The sequence below is a fragment of the Nipponia nippon genome, unplaced genomic scaffold, assembly GCF_047370975.1.
Source record: "Nipponia nippon isolate SJK-2023a ecotype South Korea unplaced genomic scaffold, ASM4737097v1 scaffold_9, whole genome shotgun sequence".
In the NCBI taxonomy this organism is placed as follows: Eukaryota; Metazoa; Chordata; class Aves; order Pelecaniformes; family Threskiornithidae; genus Nipponia; species Nipponia nippon.
In genome coordinates this window covers 37,754,470-37,778,292 of record NW_028262413.1, presented here as the reverse complement: position 1 = coordinate 37,778,292, position 23,823 = coordinate 37,754,470, and the positions used below count along the sequence as shown (strand labels likewise).

The window sequence follows — 23,823 nt, the reverse complement described above, 5'->3', positions numbered from 1 at the left end:
TCATTTCCCTCTATCGATCCAAAATGGCATTGCCAAGATCTTTTTTCTTGCTGGTTGCTCCAAGCACATTCAGTTGTTCCAGGAGTTAGCACCCCTAGCTCAAAACATCATGTTCCATCGGCACGTTGCATTATGCCACTGCTCTCTGCTTCTCTCACTCTGTTTTCTTGCAATGCTCTACCCTCTCCACAGCTTCACTAACAATGTCCAGCTTGCACCCTGGGCAGCTGCTGCTTACATGGTCACTAGGAGCTTCTCATGCAGCACTGGGTGTGAAACACCCACAAACGACTTGTAAGGCCTGTTCTATTCAAATACATGCGTGCCCAAAGTCCATTTTCTCTTTGATCTCTAGATGAAAAACAAATCTTCTAGCCACCATGTTGCTAACTCACAAGGAAGACCTAATCTGAAAGCCTCTAGACTCTCTTTCTACCTTAAAACAAATAAAACAAGTTTCCTCCACCTTCCCCACCCTTAATCCCCTTTCAAGCCTCACCCCATCCGCCCGCTCTTTGTAACAAATCATGCTGGGTGCTAACCGACACTCTCTGTGCTCTGGAGCTGGCAAATCCCTTTTTGTTCTCCTCTTCTCATTCCATTTTCCATGGCTGAATGCTCTGGGGAGGACCACACATGCTCTTCCGTTCTGTGAAATACCTGACACAACTTTGGAAGCTTCTAGAATAAATACTGATCATTTACTGCTCTCCAGCTACCACAGCAATCTGCTCTTAGAATGCATGCGTACCTGCCTCCTCTGTTTACAGCTGTAAACGAATGATATCCAAATCAGTATCGCTGCTATTTTATCTCTATTTTCCTTTTCTCCACTGTGTTCTGCTTTCTCTTCTCAGCATCACACAGTTTGAAAACTGCCAATGCTAAATGTACAAGACAAAATAACTTAATTGGTTTTGTTATAGTTATGAAGCATTTACACCTTTTATGGCATCAATTTCTTAGAAAAAATAATCCATTTCATAAACACAAGCATAATTCTGTCCATATGATGACTACTTTATGATTTCCTTACTATTATACCTGATGAAAAGATAACTTGTTTTTCCAGGATTGTGACTAGCCAGTACATGAGGGTACATGAAACCAGTTAACGCTGTCTGTGTTTCACATTAAACTCAGTACTGATATATACAGGGATTTTTGATTCAGCTGATGAATACATAAAAGCAGCCAGATGGCAAGCAGACAAAAAATTTGCTTTTGTCCCAGATGCACTAAGAACACCCAAGTCCCTGCACTCTGCCTATTTCTTTTTCCCAAAACACACACAGAGAAATTATCTAATAAACCCCTAAATAAATTGATGAGATGTAAACATATGAAAATAGCTATTTAATTCTAGTAACTGGCCTTTTAAATTCAAATAGAATTTTTGAGAAAAACACCATAAACAAACATTTTCATAGTTAGGATGATGCTACATATTTGAACCTAGCATACAATTACTCTTGATTTTTTTTATAAATTTCACGTGTTCCTTTTTCCAAGGCCACTGTAACAAGTCTGACATAAAACTGTACAAACACTCTCCCCTCTGAGCTGTCAACCTTCAAGGCCTTTCCCGAGTTTACCAGAAGATGGTGCACTAATCCCAGCTTTACTAAAAAGAGTTGTGTACTGAGTATAATTACTGAGACTTCTATATGTCAAAGGAATATATTTTGTCGCAAATTTTTAAAATGTCTTATTAGTAAGTAAAAAAACCAGTCTCTATTCTTCCTAAGGATTTAACTTTATCATGGATGCAATAAGGAAAAGCACAAATCTAGCACAGATTTGCTAATCATTTACTGGGAAGGACTTGAGATACTTCTTAAAGGCATATACAGGTAAATATCATGGAGTACAATGCTCAAATGCCTCCCTCCAGTTCCAAATATGTAATAAAAAAATATGAGTGGAAATTAATTGTGGCTATGGGTATCTGAAATGCAATTAGAACAAATTATATTCATTAGTGTAAACAACGTAAGTTACCGTGCAAGCCCTTTGTTTCTATGAAAATAAGTATTGCTTCTTCAGGGTGCTGAATTCACGTTTGCCGGACAACATACACTTGCATTTGAAACATCCTTGACTCACTGCTTCTTTACAAAGTATCTGATGACACTTTCAATTGGAAAACGTACACTGAGGGAAGCAATTTTTGTTTCAAAATAGGCAGATACAATTACAAATGTAGAATATCATTGTGTTTACACTGCTGTAATTGCTAGTATAATGTTGTCTTTTGATCTAGTTCAGCAGGCTTCACAGAGAGAAAATACAGATGACAGAGGCTGAGGAACTCAGAACCACAACTTCCTTCCAGTAAAGTCGTCTTTCATTTCTTCAAGCTATTAAGCAATTCTGTATTTTCTAAGCTTCTGCAGAAGACATACACCTTCGACTGGAAATGGAAATTGCCCAACCAGTTACACACACTGGTTTCTCTCTGCTTAGATATTTGCTTTAAATATAACCTAGATGGAACAAATGATGATGGTTTTCAGGCAACCTAGCTGCTTGGACTTGCCACAGAGCAAAGGCCAAGTTGTATCACAGAAAATTTAAAAGAAAGTAACTCTTTGCACATCAAAAGTTAAAGAGCCATGTGCAGTAAGCTGTAAATGAAGATATGTTTTAGATACACTCACTTGTAGATAGCTATGCAGGATATCACATTATATTAGATCTATTAACTGTCTTTGTAAAGCAGCAATGAAAGCACACTCAGACTTACTACATTTGAAGTTTCTCTGGAGAAAGGATCGAGGGAAGAGGTAGTCCCTAATTTTAGCTGTCAGAGCTAGAAAGAAGCAGCTCGCAGAGCACGAGTAATAACAAAATTAAATCCTACTAATAGGCCCACCAACTGCTATGGCTAAGTAAGGGTATTCATATTGCAGGGTTTTTTGTTTACTTGTTTGGGTTTTTTTTTTGTTTGTTTAAGAGTTCATACTTTGTTGATGATACAAGGTGTGTTTGTGTACAAAAGAGGAAGGAGGAAAGAAAACAGATAAAGCCAGATCATGTGGGTACTGCAGTTAGCAACTGAAAACCATTAGACTCCATTACATTACCAGGCAGCCAACTATGGAGCACACTAATGTTTCTGCACCAAATTGTGGTGGTCACAAATGAAGTCAATACCAATTTTGTCTACAAATTGCAGCTTTAGTTGATCTGTTGTGCAGTTCAACTAGGATGCCTGATGATTGGTTTTACAGTAATTTTTACCCATCTAGCCCACACCACACCACATACATTCATTAATGATGCTAAGAAGGATTAAAAAAAAAAAAAAAAAGATTGGAGTGTTGCCTCCACCTCCCTTCTTCGTTGGGTTGCCATATTTTCTTTTATCTTTTTAGTGAAGAAGAAAAAAGTCCAACAGGTAAAGAGGTTCTCTTAGCTTTTGGTTTTTGTAACTCTGATTACACATTGCTTCAACAAATGCTCATCTCTAGCTACAGTAATACCTTTGTGCTTTAGTATTCCTTATTGAGGAATGTATCTTACATCTGTGGTACGGCCAAACAGACAACTGTGAGGATTTCTAAAAACAGATAAGAAGGTCAAACACTTTGGTTCTTTATTGAGTGAATCCAGCTATGACTTCGGTGGTAATTATGTTTATTTAAAGCACTCGCCCACAGAGGGTGTATACCTTGTTCTTTACACCTATCAAGAAGTGATACACTCAACACATACCTCAAACAGAAACTTCCATTTACCACCCTGTTTTGCATACTACAAAAGCTTCCTCTTTGAACTAATACACACACAGGAGCTTGAGCAAAGACATGCCTAATCCTTAAATGTTTTTCTTTCTCTTAAGAAGAGAGAGAATTTTTAAAAAACACATACTAGTACATACACACAACCCCTACAAGTTTTGTTATATTAATTCCATGCCTCCCTGAAATCAGTATAAAAACATTCCCATAACTTCAAACTAGTTTTCTTTTACATCTACTTTGTATGACACAGTGTTGTAAAATTAAAATTATGGCTAAGAGTTCAGCAATGAGGCAATGAACAGAACTGCAAGTCATTATGACTAGGATTTTGCTGTGTATTTCTGCTTTTGGGAGTAAGGTGGATACTGCAGCCTTTAAGTCAAATTCTGTTTTCTGACCATAGCATGTTTCATTCAAAGCACTTCACAAGAGGAAAGATAAACACAGTAAAGGCAGCAAAATGCTAACGTGTCATTTATTAGTGGTAACAGCATTGGCGGCATAATGCTTACAGTCATTTAAAAAAATATTCAGACTTTACTGAATTATAAAAGAAGTAATACAGCAGGAGGGAGAGATGCGTCATTAAATGAAACATTCTTGACAGCTTTAATAGAAAAACAGCTTTCCCTTTGTTTTGATGTAGTAAATCAGTGATTTATTACAAGTAGATTACTTTGCTTTTCTTTGGCAAACTGATAAGATTTTCCTGTTACTACCAGGGATTACAACTAATCTGGATTTTCTGCATTTACTTCCTTGTTTGTGCAACAGCAGCATCAAGTCTGGTAAAGGATGGTGTTTATTAGTTATCTACCTACTGCAAATACATTTATTTTAATTACAGAAATAACACACAACAGGAAATCAAGAATGAGAAAGTTTTGCTAAAGGTGAAAGCTTAAACACATTTATTTATATTTAAGAAGTTTTTCAAACTTGTGTGGCTTTCTGACCTCTCAGCTCATCTGTTTGCATCCACAGCTACCCCCATTTGTCCTCTATACATCACACAATGTGATGTTGTGTTGAAATAAACTGCATCTGTTAATGTATCACATTGCCCCTACACGAATTTTGCAATTAAAAATCCATGTATTCTACAATACTGAAACAGGAAGACAAAGAACTCCAGTTCTTTGTTTGTTTCACAAACATTGTGCTGTTAACAACCCACGTAACAATCCAGTGGAGTGATAAAAGATGGGCATTCCTTGCTTACACCTCACAACATGCACCAGTCCTTTTCGAAGATGAAATATAGTTCTGTGCCAAAGGCCGATGAAGCACTCAAACCCACAGTCACTAGCAGTCCACCTATGGCCTACCAGAACAGATCGGTCTCACGCCAAATACCATACAAAAGAGTAAAATGATAGAAAGTGGCTTGAAAACCAAAGAGTTCTAGAGAACAGCTGTAACCCTAAAGCAGGACGGCAGGCAGCTCTGCCTCGTGACTGCATCATTTCACATATGTTCCTTTAGACAACGCGGACTGGATTGCTACAGAGCTACACGTGTAACTTTGCAGAACACAGTGCAGGTGTACTAATAAATAGTATTAACAATAGAAATAAATTAGCCCAAGAAAATTTTAAGTTTTTCTGATGTGTTTGCTTTGGTGGGCGAGACAGACAGATTTGGCAAGAAGAAAAGACGTGTCAGCAAGGGAAAGAAGGAAGGAGTCTCAGCAGAAAATAGGGAGGAGGGTGTGAGAGACAAAGTGAGTAATACCAGAGTCTAGTATAGCCCAGATCAATGCTTCGGGTTGAAGAGACTGGCTTTCAACTGCTTGACAACTGGTAAAACTGGAAGCACATTTATCTGAATTTTAACAGATGTTCACAAGCACTTTTTAAACCTTATAGAAACAAGGTCACAAAGATGACTAGCTTTATCTTAAAAATATTGCATCATGCAGTCTAAAATATTTATACAGAACACTTTTTAGGGAACACTACGCATGTGGTAAAATCTTGGCCAAAAGCAGCAGAAATGGTGTTGTCACCCAGGAGAGGCACACACCTGCAAGCCCGGCCCCAAGGCACAGCTGGGGCGGGAGGCCCAGCACCACACGCGACCCGGCTCTGGCCCTGGCTGGCACCGGCTGCCACGCACCCCGGCCGCCGTGCACCCCGGCCGGTTCATCGGGAGCCACAAACCACACCGGCGGAAGCCGGGACACCTGACTGACACCTGCCAGGCTACAGACAGGTGGCTGGAAGAGCAGAGGCCTGCTGTGAATGAGGGGGCCTTCAGCACCACCTCAACGGGAGGGCCATGGCTGTGTCCCACAGCACCTGCGTCATGCGTCGGGCCAAACCTCGGAAGTCTTAAATGAAGAGAAAACCAACCCAAAACTTTTGTGCATGCTCCCATCGCTAACAAATGAGGGCTTTTTGTTAAATTAATTTTCTAGATGGGCAGCATCAGCCGGTACATGACCTGTACCTGAAAGTCCAGACAAATTATTTCTAGGACTCTCACTTGCTAACACAGCTCCACACCAATTAAAGCTCTGTATCCCCTAACACCTCAGTTACCACTTTCTTTCAGCTCCCTCTTTTGCCACACAGACAAATCCTTTACTTTACACACTGTTGAATATCTAGGCAGCACACCACCACAGAAAGGGAGCTCAGCTCCTCTAACCACACACCCGGAAATCAGACATTGACACAAAACCCGGAGGGGAGGTTTGCTTTGCTTCTACCTGTTTTTTTGGCAAGAGAGAAGCCTTCTCCCTGCTGCAATCATCAGCGCTGCTGAAGGCTCGCAGGCTTTGGGCAATTTCACAGGTGATCCGACAGCGATGCCCGGCGAGGCTCACCCTCCTCAGCTCCCAGGACGTGAGGGAGCAGCCTCCACCAGCCTTCTCAGCGGTGGTCCGGGGGAAAATGGAGGTGAGGCCCTAAGAAAAGCCCCCCGCCCCCACGGGCGGCCCAGCACCCCCTCCCACGAGAGGCCGCGGAGGGAGACGGCAGCGGCAGGAAAGCAGGGCGGGCACCTCAGGCTCCCTCGCAGCCACGGGTGGCAGCGGGCAATGGGTGCAGACGGCCATGGGCAGCGCGACACTGTGAATAACAGCTGCGGGGCGGCTTTTCACTCATAATGGCTTCATTTGCCACAGGCCCCGGTCTCTCCGTGTTGTATGAGGGGCCCTTAGAGGGACTGCATGTCCCCCGTGAGCCCTGCAGAAGGACACTACATCCCCATTAACAGCTCTGGCCAGAACATACATGTAACAAGGTTATCTAAAAGTAAAAGCTAATTAAACCAAAACCCTTTGGCCACCAGGTCAAGGTACAGCATAAATAGGGTTGGTACCGCCTCCACGAAGTGCTGTAAAGGTGTGTGATCTCTGGTCGGGGCGAGGCACCGCAGGAGGACGGCTCTTTGGACTGGGTGTCTGCTCACTCTTTGGACTTCCTTTGAAGGGTGCAATTAGCGGCGATGGCCGTTTCATGATGGGAGATAGCTTTCAGCAAACAATCTGCCAGCTCTCTACTCACATCAGCACCTGAAGGTCAATAGTTACTTAGTCCAACTGCAGCACCCAGAGTCCGCTTCCTCGTTAACATTTTTTTATTTCCATTTCAGTTACACTTTTAGGTGATCTCGTTATCTTGTGCGCTCCCCGTATGGCAGGGATGTGCTGTACAGCAAAGGCTTTGGACAGTGAATTATAACTGTGCTGAGTAGCGTGGCCATGTTTGTTTAATCTGAAAGCTTTTTTGGGAAATGTCCAACACCAAATAGTGGCCAGATCCAGTGAATCATTCCCATTACTCTTGTTTGTTTTCTACAGCTAGTCCTAGTGACACTAACCCTCTGCACCAAGTGAGACAGATGACAACTGCAGGATGAACAATTTCCTTTAATGATTGCATCAGGTCCCTCTGTAAGTTACTATTTTCTACAGAAACCACACGCACCAATGAAGTAACTAGATGGTACGGTACTGTACTAATAGCATCTTGCGGCTCAACACAGCTCTGGGATAACTGCAGCTTTTCTGTTGTTGTGGTTAAAGCCTTTAAGTACTATTGTAATAACAAAAATTAGTAATAAATTAATAATTGTGTGTATACTGCAGAAAGCAACCTTCTACTCTCCCAGAAAACTATTTACAAATAGACTACTTATCAGCCACCTGCAGTTAAAAAAGCATGACTATAGATTCTAATGATGCATTTCTAATGGTGATTAGAACCATTAAAACATTTCTAATGATTTCTAATCTATATTTGAAAACCTAATAAGCCAGTGAACATTTTAAGTAAACTTTGTAATGAATATGAAAGTTGGAAGTGATACAGTTCCATGGAAAAGTACTAGACAGGGTGAGCAAAGATAGCGATTGTTTAAAGAAACCAAAACCAAGAACAGAATGTAGTAGGAGACAAAATGGAGAGAACAAAATGGAGAGAAGGAAGAAAGTTGTTAAATTATTTCAACGGCCTCTAGATTGTCCATGGAATCAAAAGTCACGGGTTTGCATAACCTAGGACATGGAAGCCTTATTGTTCTCATAAAAGTCAGCTCATAAAAGTCAGCCAATTAAATCTTTACTGTCTTAACTCTGATGTTCGTAGAACAAGGCAATAATTTGTGTATTGCTTTATAGATTTATGGGGGGAGATACAGTAATTGCTCTTGATGTGCTCTACTTACAAGAAAAAAAAAACTCATTTGTGCAGGAGAGAATATTTTTCGTGACAGTCTGAGAAAACACAAAATTCTCCCAAGAACTTTAACAATACTCAATCTTTTTGAAGTGCAGAAAAATATTTTGATTTCTCACATTACGTGAAAATCCTCCCCACAAATCTATATTTAAAAAAAAAGCAGCTAACGAAGCAAAACATTCTATTACCTTTGCTGTTATGCTTCAGCACAGGATGAGAGAAGCAACAGCCTGTGACTGATGGCAGTCATACTGCTTAATGTGCTACTGGAAGACACCACTGAAAAGTAGTTAAGTACAAAAATTACATAAAAATGACTCACACTTATTTCCCTAATGTTGACAGATACTTAGGTCATAGTATTTACAGACCATACAAGTGATTTACTGAAGAACAAACTCATTTAATTCATGCATCAACTCAGAGCACAGCACTTTTTGTTTTGCTTGATACAGTCCAGTAAAAATACAGAAATACAGAATAACTTACAGAAGATGTTTTAAAATATTTCTCTGTTAAAAGATGTAAAACTTGTATCCCTCAGAGCACTGGATTTTTGTGGTTATATGCTATCGAATCACCTTGCAATGTCATTCCTTAAAATGAAAGCTAAGAATGTATTCTGAAGTCTTGTAGTTCCTCTCACTCTTAAACATAAATGCTGCTGAGTCATCCTTACTTGATAAACAAATATTTATGCTGCATCTGCACACAAGTATGAGATAAAATAATATTTTTTTTTCCTCAGCATCAATAAATCTGAAGAAAACATAAAGCTTCTGAAGCCAAGCTACCTTAAAATTTGTGAGACAGCTTTACTAACTTAAGTTTTGCCTTTGCTGCAGCAGAGTAACCTAAAGCACTTCACTATTACTCACTCACGGGGACTTTTTCCCAATAGCAGTTGTTTCACTTTTGCTTTCTTCCTCACAGAAAGTTACATGCATTCTGAACATCCATTGTAAAAGAAACTGTATAATACATTGTGAAACTGCTTGGAAGGGACACATTCAGAAAATATACACTGTTCTACCATTGGATGCCTATATTGCCTCATTAATTTACTGGGAGTCTGCCCACTACGTTCTTTCCCTGGCCAACCCATAAGAAAAAACACAGATGCTTAAAGAGGATAATTTTAGGATTAATTTTAGGATGTTATTTTCGCTTTGTTAAAGCGGATGTCTCTAATAGCGTGTATCTAGAAATGTTTAAAACTATTGTTAACTGCACAGTACATTTGAGCTTGCATGTGAACTACCCTGCACAAAAAAGAAGAAATGAAGATTATGTAGTTAGTTTTGGATAATGTAAGTTTCCAAATTCTAGTAACTTTTTCTAAATTTAAACACGAACAATATTTAAATACAACAGAAATTCTCTCATTTCCAATTTCCTTTTACCCATGCTTAATTCTTATGTTCTAACCCTGCAGTCTCAAATACACCCTTAAATAACCTATTGGACTCCTCAGTGGGTTAAAGTGAGTGCATGTGTAAGTTTTATTATTAGCAGTAGAACATTAGTTTTGACTTAAATTGTCATCACATCTAACGTAGAAAATGAATGCAAGTATACTTTATGACCACGTACGTTGCCATACAGACATCCTCTGGCTATGATGACTATTTCGTCCATATACAGCATTGAAACACAGTATAGAAAGGGAACAGACCAGGAATCCCAGTTTAGAAGGGCTTTTGGGTAATCTTCATTTATGGAATTTATATGGAATGTTGTAAATACTTAACATGTTTTATTAAAAATATATAAAATTACAAAATCCACATATTTTGAGAAAACCAAAATTCTACAAAAAGCGTGAAGGCTTTTTCCATCTATAATTACCATCTGAATATTCAACATTTGACATCAAATGTCTACTGAAAATGAATATTTGAGACAGATTTTTGGACTGTGTGGATGTTGTATGCCAACTTCTAAGGCAACATGAAACTCCTCATCCAGAGTCCAAAAAATGTAGGGAGACCCTAAAAATGTAGCAGAAGCATTTCCGCACACTGATTTCAGTAGTCAAGTTTGTGCAGAAGTGATTCCACTAGATTCATAGGGTACTTTTTTGAGGGAACAGAAAGTTGTCACTTCGTAAGCTTTCTGACATTTTCCAGCTCTTCTATAGGTTTCCATTTCTGATGGATTGTTAATAGCTGGAAGAAAGTCAAAGGAAAAGATGAAAGAAATTAGCAAAATCCCAGTGAGCATTTATTCTACTCCCACCCCTCCCCATATCATACATCAACTTATCGGTGAAGAAGGATTTCTAGTTGCTTTACATTTTCCTTTCAGAAGTAAGCAAAAATAGCAACTGATGACATATTTAATAATTTGTTGAACAAAATCACTTGGATATTAAATAAGTAATAATGCCAGATAATTTTATTTTTCCTTATCCTAGATGCTCTACTAAACTAAGATTTTTTTTTTTACTTCAGGCTGCAGTACTCAAAAACATTCTTAGTCAATTTTGTAATTCAGGAACAAGGCAAGGGTAAACAGCATTTCCTCTATACTCCACATTTCCACTGTTATCAATGGAATTGAGTAAATGGATGGGGGCAGGGGGGAAGGGGGAAACACCAACCAGAAGTACACCATAAGTTCAGGATCAGACCTAGAGTGTAATAGCTGCATCCCTTTCATTAAGTAATACAGGGAAGATACTTTACATAAAGTCATGAATTAAGCAGTTAGTTCCACTTTTAAATAGATGTATGTCAGCTTTACATTTGTTTCCTCATTAATATTTTGCTAGTTCTTACACATTTAAATAAAGTTATTAATTGTGTTGGAAATATATGCTATTTGTGCTGACTATATTATTTGTACAAATTACCTTCTGAGGCTTGGTAGGATCGACAGTTTCCCACGGTTCTGGATTGCCACTCTTGTTAATGCTTAAAGAGAAGATAAAGCAAAACAGGTACCATGTTTTAGGGTGTGATCTTGCACACATTTTTGTTATATGAGCAGTCTATCGTCAGTAGGACTATTCATGTAAGTAAACAGTTCCCTGAAACACAAGTTTACACGTTTGGGCATTTCTGTTTTAAATTCTGGGTAGGAATCGGTGATGGCTTGCTTTATTTGTAGCTTCCGAAGCACCAAACAAGCCAACATTGTTCAAGTATAATGTGTTATCGTAAGGGAAGCAAGCTGAAAAATCAAAACTGAATAAAGACACAGAAAAAAAGTAAGGGGATTCTTACCCTGATAGCTAAAATGCCTACTCCAATCACTTTAAAGTAAATATAAAAATTCCCAAAAGCTTAGAGTATAGGACCTAGCTCCAATTATTAGCCAAGCCATTAAAATATTAACATATTCCAAGTTCATATTATCAAATGCTGTTCTTTATATGCAGGTGAATAGCCTGGTTGCAACATATCTGCATGTCATCTACCTATCTGATTATTTGAAATTCTTCATAAGAATTTTTAAAACCTATTACACCTAAAGCAAAGAAAAAGTCTAATCTAGTAAATCAAAAGTTAGGAAATAATTCGGACTACACTCCAAATTTATTAATTTCTTCAGTATTTACAATCTGCTGATATCTTAGTCGTTACCAGTAGTCTGGAACATGCATACGGATTATTTTTTTTTTTGTGTGCAAAACATTATGGTCAAATACCTCTGTCGAACAAAGGTTAGGGTAAACCCCAAGGAATAAGTATTTTGCTTACATCACATCGGATTTGCTGAACAGGGAATAGACACAAAAAGAGAGCGCCCCGACTGCTGCGAAGGACACTACTCCAACCAGGGGAATGAGCTGAAAGACATAAAATGGAGAAAAGCGTTTCAGAACTAGTGTCCTGGCTACGGAGCCGTGAATAGGGGGAGCGAGCGTGACAAGGAATTAAGGTGTGATTACCCGTTAAGGTATATTATCTCTATTACCATTCACACCGCCTCACTTTCAATGCATGAATTTCAACTCGCACGCGCCCCTTGCTATCGCGATTTCCTCTACGAGGTGCTCGTTATTAAACGGCAAGCCCTGGGCACCTGCTTGAGCCAGCCGGCCTCCCCTCGCTGACGGGGGTTATGGCAGAACCAGCGTCCCTGGCAAACTTACTTCTTTTTTTGCTTTTAGTATCTGGAAGAAGCTCGTGTTCATCCTCGCTGCGGCTGCGGACCTGGAAAAAACGGTTCCCTGTTACCGGGACCCCCCCGGCTGCGGGGACACCCCCCCCCTCCCCGCCCCAGGCTGCGAGAGCTCCGCCCGGGAGGGAGGGCGCGCCGCCTCCGTTACCTGGCGGAGCGGGAAGGACGGGCAGCGCTGCCGAAGGCACCAGCGCGGGGGCAGCCCGCTCCCCGCCTTTTATCGGCGCGGCGGCGCCCCGGCCCGCGGGCGGGGCGGCCGCCGCCGCCCAGCGCCCCCGGCCCGCGCGCGGGGAGGGCGCCCCCTGGCGGCCGGCGCGGGGAGCCGCCCGCGGCAGAGCAGCGCCGCCCTGCGGCCGGCAGGCGCAGACGGGCGCGGCGCGCGCTCTTCCCGCAGCTCCTCCTCTCGCCGGTACTGCGTTACTCAGACCTCGCTTCTCCACTGCTCCTTTGCCTTCTTGTTTGTCCCTTTCTCCAGCCGGTTACCTAAAGAACAGCGTATCCAGGCAAACGCACAGGCAAGGCCTCGGCCTGCGTATAGTGACCAAAACAGGGGCACGAGTTCACTCTGGCCCCTTTTGCTGCAACGAGGGCTTAATCCTGGCCCAGGTTCCCACCGCTCCACTGTGTTACACATCTCCAATCGCTTCCCAATACCCCCATCTGAGAAAAACTCCTACCAGGGTGCGGCTGGAGGTGCGTGGTGCCAGCAGACTCCGCCTGTAAATCTGTTTCTCCCTTTCCCTCTTGCCCACTGGAAAGCGGTAAGAGGAAGGAGAGGTTGCCTTTACTGCATGCTTGCTGGCTCCCTGCAGCAAGGAGGGGACGCGACAGGGCACAATTAGCTCTGTTGGTCCTTCTAGGGAGCACGTACAGAAGCAGCAGCATCTTTGAAATGAAGGAGCTGACAGCATTTTGCTGTCCTAGCAACTTTCAGGTCTGGCAATTCTAAAGCAGCACTCTGAAACACTGGAAAGGAAAACAGAGAGTTACCTTGAAGGTTTTCATACTTCATCTCCAGCACTGCTGCTAAGAAACCTTTGGGTGTGGGAAATTCAGTGGCACTGGCCTACTTGCTGCCAGCAATAAAGCAGCAGGGTGGTCCTTCCTTAGGAAATAGTGATCAAAGCCACCGAGCTGCAGGACAGTTGTTTGCATCTGAACCCTTTCCTAAGTTACAACGGTTTCTACTACTCCCCTTTGCCCTCCACAGTCGCTAATGGCCTTGGAACTTCCTTTTGTGATCCTTCTCACTGTAAACCACACTGCAATGCAGTCCCTAGTGTCCCTGTTATGAGAAAGAAATACTTGTTAATGGGTTTGTAACTTAAGAACCTCAGCTGAAATAAGAAACTATTTTTGACAGTGGAGTATTTCATTCACAAGCATTTTCACGGGGAGAAGAAAAAAATAATTAAAACCTTCCTACTCTGGTCAAAGTTAAAATGTACACTTACATACATGTAATAACAATTTCCTTTGATATATCTGTGTATTTTAGAAGATGACCTACAAAAATATATTTACAAAGAATGGTTGGGCCAGAAAAAGGATTCTGCGGAAACTGTTACAAAGCAAATTCCCTTCTCTAAAGAAGAAATGATTATAGTTTGAACTGATTACAAACTTACTTAGTAGCTGCTTAATCAATCCAAATGTTTGTACAGTAAGCAGTAACTGACCTAAAATTATTCCAAAACCCCCAGACTTCCAAACATACAACAAGGTATCAAGCACTAACAACCTTTTCACTGCCACGATATTTTGGAATCTGCTTGTAAGAAAGGAAGCCTGTAGATACGCATACATAAAACACCTTACATTTTATACAGTATGGGACTTACTTCCTCCTATTTAACATTCTGAAAGCTTTTATATTTTTTAAATATTCACTGTCCTTTGGAGACTTTACAGCACATTTTAAATTAAATAGTCTTATTATGCCAGTGTGTGTACTGAAAACTAGGAAATCTGCAGTAACGCTAAGCTGTTCCACCGTGCTTTATCAAAGTATCTTAATTACTCGTTTCATCAGATGGAAACTTAGCCAAAGCAAACAAGATTTTAATTTATTGTCCGTTATTGAAATCACAGATTTTTCACAAGTGAAATTTTACTGTATTTCATGCACACTGAAAACTACAGTCAGTACGGTATTAAAAAGCAGGAAAGATGTAAGCCGCTGCAAAGTCTTTGTAACAGATTTAAAAATACCTATGCCACATCACTCCGTTTTGATTCAAGAGGCTAATTCTCGATTATAAAATTTTTCATAAAATTCCAAGTCTTTTATGTTTAAGGATGGCTTCACAGTCCTCAATGATTTTACAAAATGCTCGTGTTTTACGGCAGTTGCTTCAAGTCCATTCTCTTGCAATGCCAACAAAGCCGCCTTTAAAAGAAAAAGAAAAAAAGAAACAACTTGAAGTGCTCATCATGTTTTAAGTTGCAAAGAAGTTATTGTAAGTATTCTAAAATATTTTACATGACACCAAATTTTAGGTAAAGCATCTGAAAACAACATTGTATAATTTATGGTTATTTAACAACGGATAAACATCAAATAAGATTACTATAACTTTTTCATTCACTTTTTTGTCTGGATTACACAATATATCCTTGATCACTTATATTTTTGGATTGTCTTCCTAGTCTTCTCTCTTTTATATAACTTATCTCAAATACTTATGGATTTCTCTTCTCAATTTTTTTCTCTCTAGACTTGTCAGTACGTGCTAATTTCAGCTAAAAATGCTGCAGTTGCTTGCAGTACACAGAATACAATTAATACAGATGTGAGCTTGGATTAGAAAAGGCCATGTGAAACAAAGGGTAGTACAGTTCCTTAACTTCTAATAAATTATCACAGAAAGCCTTTACTCTTATTTGGCTTTTTTATTTAAAGAATTAACCCTTCTTCAGTTCTTCTGTTTCACTCATTCTCTTTATATTTTCACCACAAACTGTGAAAGAATCCATACTACAGATGGCTTGGTAACATCTATGAGTTAGGTCTCTTCTTCATTGAAAGGTTTCATTTACAGTTTATTTCACAGATTAACCATGAATATTTCTTACCTCCTTGCACAGATTTTCAATATCAGCTCCAGAGAAGAGGTCTGTTAGGACTGCCACATCTTGTAATGACACATCAGGAGCTAGTGGAATTTTTTCTGTGCAGATTTTCAAAATGCAAAGCCTTCCCTGTAAGTTGGTGCATATTTTATAAGAAAACAAACCAAACCAATAATTAAACCCTCTCCAAAGCAGCAAAAAATCTGAAATCAGAACTAATGAAAATCCAAAAGAGTACCGAAAACAAAACTACATGTTTTTGGTGGAAAAGAGAATAAAATGCTATTAATGGGGATAACCGGAAGAGCAAGTATTAGCTCATATACTAATGTCTGTTATTCACAGTTACTCATTACTTCATGAAAACACAGTATTTTAGATTGAAGAGTCCATATTTGGCCTGCTTTGGCTCAACTTTCTTTTTTGGAGAAGCTCAGGGCAAGTAGCTACACTACCCGTGGGAACAGGGCACAAGAATCATTTGAAGCAAGGACAGTCAGCTTGTTATGGTACTTCCTAAACTACAGCTTGATTTTGCAAATACAGAATTATTCCAGATTTTGTCTATTTTCTATACACAATAGTATAACTACATACACCAGTTAAAATGTTACTGGTGTTTGAATTACAAATATAATTATCCCTTTTTAAACGTCTTCATTGTCCCTTGAGTTTGGTGACTGATCTTCAGTGAATCATCCATCAACTATTATATATATTATAGGAACATGCCCCCTTTGCTCTTAGAAGTACGCTGGCAATTCATATCTCTCCATTTAAAGCCATGTATGGATTTGTAATACCTCACCTTCAGATCTGGAGGTGGAATATAGATCACCTTGTCTAGCCTTCCAGGACGCAATAAGGCATCATCCAACATATCTGGTCTATTTGTTGCAGCAACAACCATGAAATCTTTGTTCAAAGTTTCCTGATACTCTAGCTGAGTAAAAGATGATATAAACAAATCGGTGTAACATGGTTAAGATAGATATTTTTGGAACAACTGGACAGCATTTATCATTCTTCCTATAAAGGAAAGGGAACATAAATACCTTTCTTTCCTCATCGCTTTGCCCTTGACACTGACCCTCAAGCTGTAGTTTGCTTCCTCTTCTCTCTGTGACTTTCAGCCCAATACCATCCAACTCATTGAGAAGAACAGAAAGAACCCGCTCGGAGACACCATGGCCAGTTCTGCAGTGTGACCGAGATCCCAAGATAGAATCAATCTCATCTAAGAATATTATTGCTGGCGTATTTGCTCTTGCTTGGCGAAAAACCTTTTTTTTTTTTATTAATAAAGTAAAATGTTAATACATACATTCTATCAGGTAAGATGAAAACATCTACTTACATATACTCCATATTTTACTTACTTAACTTTAAAGATACATTCATAAAGATTCACGAGAGCCATTCTGGCTTACTATAGGCAAATTCTGCTGCTTATTTAAATTCTTAAGTGAACTGAAAACAAAAGGGTAGAAGACTTTCAAAGTTTAAAACTGGTATCACTTTAGGGCTGGATTCTCAGTTTATATAAATGTGAATCTGTAAGCCATTTCTATTTAATAATCAGATGGGAGCTTTAACTATCATCCTTTCAATAACAAAATTTAGGCCTAACTAATACTTTACAAAAATGAAGCAAAAATAAACTATAGACCTTACACAAATTAAAAACTGTACCTGAGACAAAATCTTCTCTGAATCTCCAACGTAAGGTGAGAAAAGGTCAGCACCACTTACAGAGAGAAAGGAACAGTGACAACTTGTGGCCACAGCCTTCACCAGCGTGGTTTTGGCACACCCTGATGGCCCATAGAGAAGAATACCCTTTGGATGAGACAGGCCCATCCTAGCAAACGCCTGGGGAAATTTCATAGGCCACTCAATACTCTGTCAATACATAAAAAAGGCATGGAATTCTTAGTAACGAAACCAGAGTTCATTGGCAATCAAAACTGCTGAGCATATTATTTCCTCTCCTTGGTACAAACATTAATTTGAAATCAGAGAATACTAATTTGGTCTTCCTTCATGTAATGCCCCTCTTCTTAAAGTTTCCTCTCAGTCTCAAACAGAAAAAAAGCCAGTCCTTGAGAGATGATATGCAAAAGCCATCTCTGGCTACAAATTCAGGAATGGACAGATTATCTGGCTGCAAATAAAGTGTTTTTCAGCTACTGGAAAACATGATAATTTTCCCATGATATGACACTTGGTGGTGATACCTTGTGACTGGAAGATTTGTAACTCACAAACATTGTAATAACTTCATGTAGCATAAAAAAAAGTCTAAGTACAATTTATAACCAGGTAATTTGCAAGAGAATTCATTTCTACAATGCAGCATACAGAATACCTCAGAAGACACGGTTATTAGAAACTAGCTGTTTATCTAAATGTATTTTATGCGTTACCTGTTTTAACTTTAATTTCACATCTTCAAGACCACCAATTTGCTCCCAAGTGACAGGTTTACACTCTGTTAGTCCAACCGCACTTCGAAAAGAGGACGGTTGAATTTTTTTAAAAGCTTCTTGGAAATCTGCGATGTTTATCACCATTTCAGTTGAATCCTGGAGAAACCCAGATAAAGCACATTAACAACATTTTAATGTAATAACTTATAATGATTCAGTAGTATGCAAACCATTTCACAAAAGGCCAAGTGCAACTAATAAAGCAGCAAATTCCTGCCCTAACAAGCTTAAACACTGCAGACACAAAGATGTAACACAAAGTAGAATATAATCTCTTCAATGGCAAGTTGTTATACAGGAAAAAACAATTTTAACAGAAATTAATGTTTTAGAGAATACTATTGTTTTTCCCTAAATTACAGCTCCATTACACGGTGATCTGCTAAATCAAAGGGTTGCTAGTTTCAGGGTTACTACACACGAATTCCTAGATTCTGTTGAATACAAATGAAAATGTTCTAACATCCATTTTCACCACATACTGGAGAAAGTAAGGTACTTTATCTCAAATAGGCTAGAAAATACCATTATTAAACCACAGATGCAGTAACAGAACTAAGATGTATTTTATAAAGCAACTTGCAGTTCTCAAGGCAAATAGGCCATCTACTTATTCATTATTTTCATTCGTCCATCTATTTCTTTCTGAGATATGAGGCTCAAATTATTTTGTTTATTATTTTCAATATTTGTAAGGTATCTGGAGGAGATGGAAGTTGTAGAAATATGATGTTTTCTTCTCTCTGCCCCCGAGTGAAGACAGAGGGTTCTATCCTTCTCTCTAGATGCTCTGAGTCTGGAAATGTTGCAGATCTGGCTTTAAACTTCTGCTCAGCCATTCCAGATGAAAAACCACCGGAAAGATATACTTCACAATTCTTGTAAAAGTCAGAATAGATAGAAAGAATATTAAGAAATAGCAATTCTCTAATTCCAGATCTATAATATTTAAGAAGTTAAATTTCTGCACACTGGGCAGTTTTATACCTTGTGTCTATAACAATGTTATATCCAGCCATACAACCCAAATGATAATAGTTATTATCAGTAGCTGTTATATGTTTCTGTGTCAACCTAAACTTTAATTTGCAGTTATTATTAAGAAGTAGAATTCTAAATCCCTGACAGCTTCAAAAGAGAGCTTTGGTGGACATTATAGTTTAGTTTGCCAGAAACGACTAAAATCTCTGCTTCACGCAATCCTAAAAAGATAAGGATGAGGATAAAAACTTCCGGCAAAGCTTTTCATCCAGAAAGGAGAAAACAGTCTTTTCAGGTGGGAACTGAAAGGACTAGCGAAATGGTGTATTTATAACACACTTGGTGTTTTTCAATATTTTAATTTGTGAATTCTTCAACTTGTTGAGCTTTTCAAGTAAAGCCGAGTATTAATGAGGAAAGGGTGGTACATATTATTAATGACATTCTTCTTGACTAATTTGCAGCCATACCAAAGAGCTGTGGAACACAGCCTGCATAGCAGCTTCTCTGCAGAGTGCTGTAAGGTCAGCTCCAACATACCCAGTTGTCATTTCTGCCAGTTTAACCAAATCAACGTCTGTAGAAATTGGCATACTAGATGTAAGCAACTGCAGGATAGATCTTCTTTGCGTAAGTGTTGGTGTCCCAATAATCACCTAAACCAAATATAATAAACAAAAATTTTAAGTAGATCATTTTGCTATATTCCTCTTATTTTATAGACCTAGGCAAGCAAGTTTGTCCCTGCTTTATACTGCTTACTGAAGATTTATACATACTTACACTGCAACTAAAGAATTTTACAAGAAACTTATTAACAGCACTATACAAATGACAAATATTTAAAATAACCTTCATTTACACTTACTTCCCAAGTGAACAGTGTTTGTATAAACAGTTGTTCATAGGACACTGTCAGCTAGTGTCCATCAAGTCCTATTTTAAGGCAATTTCAACATAAGACATAACACTGGAATAATAATTTCCTTGCATCACAAGGTCTGAATTAGATTCATTTGAAAGAAAAAAAAAATCAATTAGATAAGCAGTTATTAAAAACCTGGTAAAATACTGCCATAAAATATATCTCAATAATCTATAAATCCTGGAAAATAATGAAAATTATAATTGTGAAAGCATTAGAGAACTTGATCAAACTGGATGACCCGGCAGCGCATTTAGCCAGCAAAATAAACCATACAAGCAAAAGCATTGTGCATTGCATAACGGCACGTGCTCTTTTTTCTTTTGACCATTAGGTTAGCAGAAGTTTTCCATTTTCAAGTACTTGGAGCTCTCAGTTTCTGGAGTAAAATGTGCTCCCTACCTTACCCAAGCTGCAGCAATCTAAAGAAAGAAACAAGACACACATCTCAAGCCTGTAGAATCCCACTATTAAACATCAGTAGACATTAAAAAAAAACCCAAAAACTTTACTAACTGCCCCTTACTCCACCTCAAAAAAGACAGGAAAAAAGAGAGCATATGAATAACAGGGTTTGCTTACCTCTCTGTCAAATCTGCCAGGTCTTCTCAGTGCAGGGTCTAAGGCCTCAGGCCTGTTTGTTGCTGCCATAATGACCATCTTACCCTCACTACCTACACCATCCAGTAGAGTTAGCAACTGAGCAACAACACGATCTTCAGGAGCATTGTTTGAACGTCCTCGCTTTGGGCACAAAGAGTCAACTTCATCGATAAAGAGAATGGTTGGGCCTTCATATGACATTTCTCTGCCCTTTTCAAAGATTCTTCGCAAATTCTCTTCGCTTTCTCCTGGTCTTGAACCATAGAGGGCTGGGCCACTGATGCAGACCAGATATGCACCCACTTCTTTTGCTACTGCCTTTACCATAAGACTTTTCCCTACTCCTGGGGGGCCTATTAAGAGCACCCCATTAGGGACAGAAAGCCCTAGCTTCTTAAAAGTTTTTGGGAAGCGGAAAGGCAGATCAATCATTTCTTTCAAAGACTTTCCCACATCATCTAGTCCTGCAATTGAAGCTTTTGCAGTGTCTTCTGACAAATGTCTGTACCATTCAAAAGTGACCACCTCCTTAATTTTTATGCTTGTTTGGGGGTTTATCAGTCCTGCTTCATCCGTCAAAGGGTCTACAGATAGTATTTCAATATACACCACAGGACTGTTGAGATTTGGGACAACAGTAACAACATAATGAAGTGAAACATAAACATTTCTTAGCAGTTCTCTGATCGTCTCCTGCAACACTGCGCTGGGAGTCGACTTTTTCAGCGCAGAGCTCTTAAGGACCACTTTCACAGTCACCTTTTTTAACTGGCGATACGCCAGAAGCTCCAGCTGGCCGACATTCAGCGTCAGGCCCGTCAGGGCCCTCGCCGTCACGCCTGCGGTTCTGCAGGTCAGATCAGCCTGCAGGTACCCGTCCGCCAAATCGCGCCTGGGCCACGCCGTGCACAAACAGCAGCCGGTCGGCAGAGCGATCCTCAGCGGGGCGCCGATCCTGGCTCCCAGGAAGGAGAGGGTGGCAGGCCCTAACCTGCACCTCTGGGTGCCTTCATCTCCCGGGTCCAGGAGGAGCAGCTTTAAGGCTGCCGCCTCCATCGCGGACTCGCGCGGCGTTCCCTCAGCGAGAGAGAGCAACAACCTCCCTCCTCTGCACGGCCCCGTTCAGCTCCTTACTCACCCCGCCTCGCCCTCCCGCTCCGCCAGCGCCAGGCCGGGCCGGGCCGGGCAGCCCTACCGCGGCCAACCACCGCCGCCAGCGCCCGCGCAACGGCCGCGCCGCGCCGACAGGCGGCCGCACCACCTCCCCCGCGCATGCGCCACGGCGGAGCAGGCGCAGTGGGAGCGAGCGGCCTCAGCGGGGCGGGGCGCCGCCTGCTTCTCCCCTCCCTCACGGCCCGGCCTCAGGCGCCGCTGAGGGCGTTCCTTCATGAAGGGCTGTCAAAGCGCTGCCGTGAGGTGAACGCGATCTCTTCGGGACGGGTTGCCCCGCTGCGAGCCCTCTCTCGGCTTCCTGCACCCTCTTCCCACAGACGAAATGGATTGACCTCCCTGCTCATTGCCACGCGGCTTGTTCTCCACAGAGCTGGGCTTGGCGGGGCTCGCTCTCCCTCATTTCCTCTCCCTCCTTTCGTCTCCTCAGCACCTCCTGCTTGTCAGGTTGGCGCTTCTTAGACGTGTCGCCACAAGTTGGGCTTCCCCTCTCCCGTGTGCCCTGTCAGTGCTTCCCTTGACTCGGGGTAGCACCGTTTTCACCAGCGACTGGGGTTGAGTCAGCTGTAGGTGCTGGTTAAGAAAAAACAAGCGGAGAGCCACACAATTGACTTGAGAGGCTGCTGATACGAGTAATTAGGACACAGATATTTACTCAGCAATTGGTAAAACTGTAGTAGTATGTTGCTCTGACAAATGCTCGGTCAGCATTTAAGCAAAATTAATTGTATAACTTTTTGGTCCACTGCCTTCTTAAATTGTGCCATGAATTGTGCAGTACTTTTATAAAAACCTTCCAGGAGATCTGTCAGCATTGTGGGATACAAGATAATATCATGATCTGTAAAATTTGCTACGTGCATAATTTTATTCTTGCAAGTAGCTTCATTGTAAGTAAAGTTAGACGTGTACTGAACACATACAGACTTCATTTGAGACCACAGGTGTGCAAGAATTGGGATCTCAAATACACGACACCAGTCAGACGTAGTGATGTTCACAGAAAACGCAGAGAGGGTGGTTTACAGCACGACTATGAACTGTCCAGCATGTATTTTGCAGGCCTCTGGAGGGGAAGCATGAGGAAATCTTTTTGATGGTGCCCTGCTTAATCACATTCCTTACTGAACCAAGGGCTGTACACAAAGTATTTTAGTAAGCCATATGAACAAAAGCAAGCCGTGCTAACAGAGCCAGTTCAGCTAATTTTAAAGGCTGAGTAGGAACTCAAAAGAAAGGTGTAGGACTGAGCAGTGTGAAAACCAGCAAGCCTTCTCGTTATGCCTAGTTATGTGCAAAAGAGCCTCTGTTCTATTTCCTTTCATTCATGACCAAATTTTCTCTTTTCGGTATTTATTTTCTGTTCCTTTTCTCCTAGATATCTACTTAATGTTTCTTTTCATAGCACGCTTTTGTACTGCACATGTATGCAAAAGCTTCTATGGAATATGCTTATATGGAATATGCAGACATATTAGGTATTTAGTGTGGGACAAAATAATGTCTGTCCAGAGAATGTACAGACAAAAGATTAAAAGGAGCTTTCATTCCAAGGAGAATGTATTTTCAAGCCAATGTCTTATAAACACATTCTCTTGTTTTATTTCTTTCCCTCAAAGGTTCTCGTAAACATGAGTGCCCTCGAGTACATACTTGATTAAACAAAAAACATACTGTGTTTAAAATGGCAGATTTGTGTTTCAGAGTTCCAAACTGTAAGTGGTAGACCCTCTGCTTGGCTTTAAAAAGTTGTGTCTGGGAAAGAAGAGTATGGAAAAGTGCATATTTGAAATGAGCTCTGTGGTTTATATTCATATATAGTTGTTCTTTGTAACAGGCTTCTTGTAACATCTGGAAAATCTGATTTCTTATGAGAAGGAAAACACCTGCAAATCTAATCTTGAGTGACGAAGAATTCCAAATAATAGTTATTGGAATTATTGTTTTGAGCTTCTGTTGGCTTTAGTGAAGACAAGTTTAGGTCTTCTTGCTGATTTTTTTAATGACAAATGCATGGAAAA

At 40.3% G+C, this 23,823-nt stretch overlaps 2 protein-coding genes across 4 annotated transcripts; both read right to left on the bottom strand.

The window, feature by feature from the left end:
• Positions 1–7,272: 7,272 nt before the first annotated feature.
• Positions 7,273–12,824, bottom strand: COXFA4L3 (cytochrome c oxidase associated subunit FA4L3). Of its 2 annotated transcripts, XR_015701304.1 has the most exons (6): positions 12,711–12,824; positions 12,534–12,594; positions 12,139–12,227; positions 11,289–11,349; positions 8,924–10,602; positions 7,273–8,713 (listed from the first exon to the last, which is right to left on the bottom strand). XR_015701304.1 is itself a non-coding variant. In XM_087743737.1 (5 exons), exons 2-5 carry the CDS (start codon positions 12,573–12,575, stop codon positions 10,534–10,536), a joined length of 261 nt encoding a protein of 86 aa, XP_087599863.1. In that variant the 5' UTR covers positions 12,576–12,594; positions 12,711–12,824; the 3' UTR covers positions 8,817–10,533. The 2 variants fall into 2 exon arrangements, 1 of the variants encoding a protein (XP_087599863.1); XM_087743737.1 differs by lacking the exon at positions 7,273–8,713 and having other exon boundaries at positions 8,817–10,602.
• A 1,783-nt stretch (positions 12,825–14,607) lies between these two features.
• On the bottom strand, positions 14,608–21,901 carry AFG2B (AAA ATPase AFG2B). Of its 2 annotated transcripts, none has more exons than XM_087743719.1 (8): positions 20,612–21,901; positions 19,575–19,760; positions 18,061–18,219; positions 17,387–17,536; positions 16,690–16,917; positions 16,443–16,577; positions 15,638–15,763; positions 14,608–14,951 (listed from the first exon to the last, which is right to left on the bottom strand). In XM_087743719.1, exons 1-8 carry the CDS (start codon positions 21,686–21,688, stop codon positions 14,799–14,801), a joined length of 2,214 nt encoding a protein of 737 aa, XP_087599845.1. In that variant the 5' UTR covers positions 21,689–21,901; the 3' UTR covers positions 14,608–14,798. The 2 variants fall into 2 exon arrangements, with proteins under 2 accessions (XP_087599845.1, XP_009468394.1); XM_009470119.2 differs by having other exon boundaries at positions 17,327–17,536; positions 20,612–21,900.
• Positions 21,902–23,823: the final 1,922 nt, after the last annotated feature.

What these genes read in the sequence shown, in the direction of transcription:
- COXFA4L3 (XM_087743737.1), bottom strand. Translation starts at nt 12,575, where the DNA reads ATGAACACGAGCTTCTTCCAGATACTAAAAGCAAAAAAAGAA. An exon ending in TACTAAAAGCAAAAAAAGAA is followed by an intron (nt 12,228 to 12,533) that starts GTAAGTTTGCCA and finishes TATGTCTTTCAG; the next exon opens with CTCATTCCCCTGGTTGGAGT. An exon ending in ATCCTACCAAGCCTCAGAAG is followed by an intron (nt 10,603 to 11,288) that starts GTAATTTGTACA and finishes ACTTTCTTCCAG; the next exon opens with CTATTAACAATCCATCAGAA.
- AFG2B (XM_009470119.2), bottom strand. Translation starts at nt 21,688, where the DNA reads ATGGAGGCGGCAGCCTTAAAGCTGCTCCTCCTGGACCCGGGAGATGAA. An exon ending in AAAGCGATGAGGAAAGAAAG is followed by an intron (nt 16,578 to 16,689) that starts GTATTTATGTTC and finishes TCTTTTACTCAG; the next exon opens with CTAGAGTATCAGGAAACTTT. An exon ending in TTCCACCTCCAGATCTGAAG is followed by an intron (nt 15,764 to 16,442) that starts GTGAGGTATTAC and finishes ACCAACTTACAG; the next exon opens with GGAAGGCTTTGCATTTTGAA.